Source organism: Pangasianodon hypophthalmus, chromosome 19, assembly GCF_027358585.1.
Source record: "Pangasianodon hypophthalmus isolate fPanHyp1 chromosome 19, fPanHyp1.pri, whole genome shotgun sequence".
Lineage (NCBI taxonomy): Eukaryota > Metazoa > Chordata > Actinopteri > Siluriformes > Pangasiidae > Pangasianodon > Pangasianodon hypophthalmus.
Window position 1 is genome coordinate 5,906,236 of NC_069728.1, and position 3,982 is coordinate 5,910,217.

General features: G+C 37.6%; 1 protein-coding gene across 1 annotated transcript in view; it reads left to right on the forward strand.

The window, feature by feature from the left end:
- The window catches only part of LOC113545193 (FYN-binding protein 1), a 15,631-nt gene extending 12,199 nt beyond the window's left edge, over window positions 1–3,432 (forward strand). The window contains exons 13-18 of the mRNA XM_053242188.1: window positions 50–84; window positions 714–768; window positions 1,823–1,900; window positions 2,020–2,070; window positions 2,258–2,347; window positions 2,454–3,432. Of these exons, the coding sequence (XP_053098163.1) occupies window positions 50–84; window positions 714–768; window positions 1,823–1,900; window positions 2,020–2,070; window positions 2,258–2,327 (289 nt within the window). The 3' untranslated portion in view covers window positions 2,328–2,347; window positions 2,454–3,432. The remainder of the gene's footprint in view (window positions 1–49; window positions 85–713; window positions 769–1,822; window positions 1,901–2,019; window positions 2,071–2,257; window positions 2,348–2,453) is intronic.
- The last annotated feature ends 550 nt before the right edge of the window (window positions 3,433–3,982 follow it).

Here is a 3,982-nt window from a genome sequence, read left to right on the forward strand (position 1 = left end):
CTTGATGCTTTTCCAATGATACAGTTCTCACACATACACAATCTTTCAGAGTACTGAACCAGAGGGTGGCTTCTCCAGACGCTGGTGAGTCATAAGAAAGCATGCGTTTTTTCTCCATGGTAGACAGTTGACTTCACGAGTCACCCAAATATGAGGAAGAATATTAGAATGCTAATAATGAGTGTTGTGTAGTGAATCCTCATTGCACACTGTTTTCATAGGGGTTTAAAAGAGAATTCGATTTTTACCATTGATTTTTAATTTTGGTTGTGGGGTTGATGACCTCGTGTTCAGGTTGTCCAGTTTTATCTGTCAGTGTGGCTGTAGGGTTTCATTCTAACCAAGCAGGAGCCACACGTTATAGTTAATTGAAGGTCAAAATCAACTCATCATGCCGAGCGTGACTCCCGATTGGAGCCACACTGATCCTTCCTGGATACAACTGGACTTGTGCGTGCTACAGGAACAGAAGCTAGTCAAACTAGGAGCTTCTTCTTTTAACTTTTTAAAATATGGCAGTTCCAGGCTTGTCACACCCATAACTACACACTTTTCCTGTTAGTCTCACTGTTGTTAGTCTACTGAATAATTCATAGTAGTTACCTAAGAATAAGCTTTGAATATGAATAGCTAATAAATGGAGGCTTTAAAGGTTTCAAACTCTATGTACTGTATTGTTTTTATTATTCATTTCCTAATCTTGCATATTTCAGGTCCTGAGCCAGTTCCAGCTCTGCCAGCACATTCTGATAGAACTGATAATGTTCAGTAAGTGCCAACCTGACTGACATCTTTCACACATGCTCTGTGTGTCTGTACACGTGCTCTGAATTTTCTTATGCATATCTGTTTGTTTACAGACTTATGCTTGTGTTTAAGCATGTTACATACATGCTTACACTTACAGTACATGCTACACTTCTGCTAGCAAGATGTATAGAAATGTTGTATAGAATTAATGCAGTGATGGCTGGTCACAATATTAAATGGGGGGTGGGACTAAAAATTCTACTACTTATCTATAACTCATTTTACTCTTCTCATACCACTATCGTTGAGCCTTAGGCGTAGGCACAAAAATTGTACATATACACGCTAATTAAAAGACACATATGCAACACCATCTGGGCTTCCTAATTTTTTTAAGTCCATAATCATGCTGTTTCTTCCGATTATCAAGCATAGGAAACAGAAACGCTGCACTTGCTCTTAGCTAGCTCTTTCCTTCAAACCGACAAACTTGTTTCTTAAAGAAACTTACATTCCCTTTGTGTAATTTGTATAGTGTGCTTGTATTAATGTCTTTTTTTTTTTTTTAGAAATAAATATCGAGAAAGTAATTTACTAGTTAATTTTTTTTTACTACTTCCATTATTGTATTTCACGTGTGCCCTCTCAGTAACTGCTGATTATGTGTGATGGACGTGTTATGGATGTGTCAGCGAATTGGGTTTAAATATATTTGCCCCAATGTACACAAACTCTAGAGGGCATTTGGCAAGGGCAAGTTAGTACACAGGCTGCATTAATCTACAGCCTGGGCTACAAAGAAATCAGCACTAGCCTCTACTTAACATGTGTATTTTTATCTATGAACAGTGCTGGTGCTATTGTTTTTCGTTCTACCAAAAAAAAAAAAAAAAACACTTCAAGCTATTTGTTAACAGCAGAGAAGATGATGTGGATGGAAACTTTTTATTCAAAGAGAAACAGGGCTTCTAGCCCATTTATACCAGCCAACCCTGCACTACTTCATATTTATTTAATATTCATTTTTCTATCATGGATCTCTTTCAATCTGCATTATCATGTGTCTGTGCAGAGCAGGACAAGAAGCGCTTCATAAACTGACGACCTTCTTTGCGCAGCCGAAAGTGCCCACACTGCAGAACAAAGCACCGTAAGATTCAGCTCTCCTGCTTCTCAACTATTTTAATATCTGAAAAATAAAATTTTTAGCTAGCGTCTGAAAGTATTTGTATTCCTCCCCCCTTTTTTTCTGCCTGTTTGGGTGTGAAGAAGCAAAGAACAAGAGCCAATTGCTGACAGTGCTGAGGAACCAGTCAGTTCGTAAGTTGTTTTTTTTTTTTCCCCAGAATGTTGACATTTTCACACAAAAATCCCTCTCCATCCATGTGTTGAGTGATTCCTGCTCTATGCTGTCAGACTGGCTCTGCATGTTGAATGCGTAAGATTCCCCTGTCGGAAAGTTGTTTCCTTAACCTGTCTTTCCTATTCTTCCTTCTATTCTGTAAAGACTCAAACAGGAAATAGATCTGCAGCTCCTTCCTCCTCCGGATCTGTATGCTGACATCATCGTGGGGTGAACAGAACACATTTATTGCATGTACGTGATTGAAATTATGTGATTTGCCATGATTTAAGTGGTTATATTGTACAGATATAGCAAGTAATATCGCTTGATATTTACTCAGTTGCTCTTGCTTCACCAGTTGACATGTGATGGAAAGGGATTTTGCAAGACTGCAATGCATGCTTCGTTCTGTCTGATAGTGCATTGTGAAAGAACACGACTGCAACTCTTCCCCCCTGGCTTATGTGAAAGAATGCTGTCAGGCGTGTAGAAAAATGAGGCGTGGGTATGCATACGGTGTACACATGGTTCAAGGTGGCGTTCATTTAACTCCCATTTCACATGAGAAGGACTTTGAATGGAGGAATATACAGTAACTCGTTCACTGTGCAATGTTATTACTTTCCTTCTGGAACCTGGGTGTTTTTACTTCCACCATGCTATCCTGAGTAATCCGATGAAAGATTCCTTTAGATGATGTTAGTTGTAAAACTGCTATGTAATACAAAGAGCTTGTAAGACACAAAGCTAAACTGGGAAAAAATCAAAAGCAACACGGAACCGATCATTTGGTTGAGGTTCCACTAACACTAAAAGATATTCTGTTTAAGACTTTTAAAATCATGTTGTGTAATTGTATTATTAGCTATTTTCACGTAACCATGAGCCTCAGTTTATATTAAAGTATTCTCAGCACACAGTCTTTACAAAACCTAATCACTCCTGAGAGAAAGATGGATTGATCCCTTTTGTACTTGATAGTATTACATCCATGTAGTTATATTATTAAATGTGTGTGTGGTGTATGTCTCACCTGCTTTAAACCACCTAAGTGTTTGGATAATGGTTACTCGTTTAAAAAAAAAGGTTAAACAGTTTAGATTACACATAGAGGTATAGTTTTGCAAGTCCTACTTCTTCATGAATGAATGGACCTGGCACTCAGGTAATGATAAAAACACAAAAATACATGAACCAATATGTTGTAATATGGTTTGATAATCCATCCTAGCATATCTTGCTTATATTTATTTGTACTGCTAACATGAAATTATTTTGCTTTTCCAATAACAACAGGACAATATGCATTTATATGCTCAATACACATTTTCTTTTTACTTCTCCTTTTTTGTACAATAAATAATAAAGTGCAAAGTAGAACACCATGCAGTGCATAAATTGTGAATATACAAACTACGTGCAGACTAGCACGTCGACAGAACACTGAAACACACACATAACACTGACTTCACTTTTACACACCAGGTATGTTATGTACACACGCTTATACAAGACTCGACTGAGAAGCAAAAAGACACTTTGGTTGCGTTTTACTGATTTGGAAGGTTGTCATGCAGAGAATGTTACTCGTGTCCGTTTGCAGTGTTGACTGCACATTGTGTCAGAACTGTGAAATAATGACAAAACTTGTTTGCGTCTTGGAAAATGATCTATTAAACAAAACTTGTTTAACTCTGGTTAACATTACAAACCGATTTTCAGTGTAATGGTGCATGTTCAGCAGTAGGGGTAGCAGTTCCCCTCAATTTTCTAAACATTTTGCAATGTCAGAAATTACAGACGATATGATAATACCTCTAAATACCACAACCAAGTGAAATACAAACTCTCCCAGGTTGTTTGAGAGATTCAGCAGAGCTTAGAGAC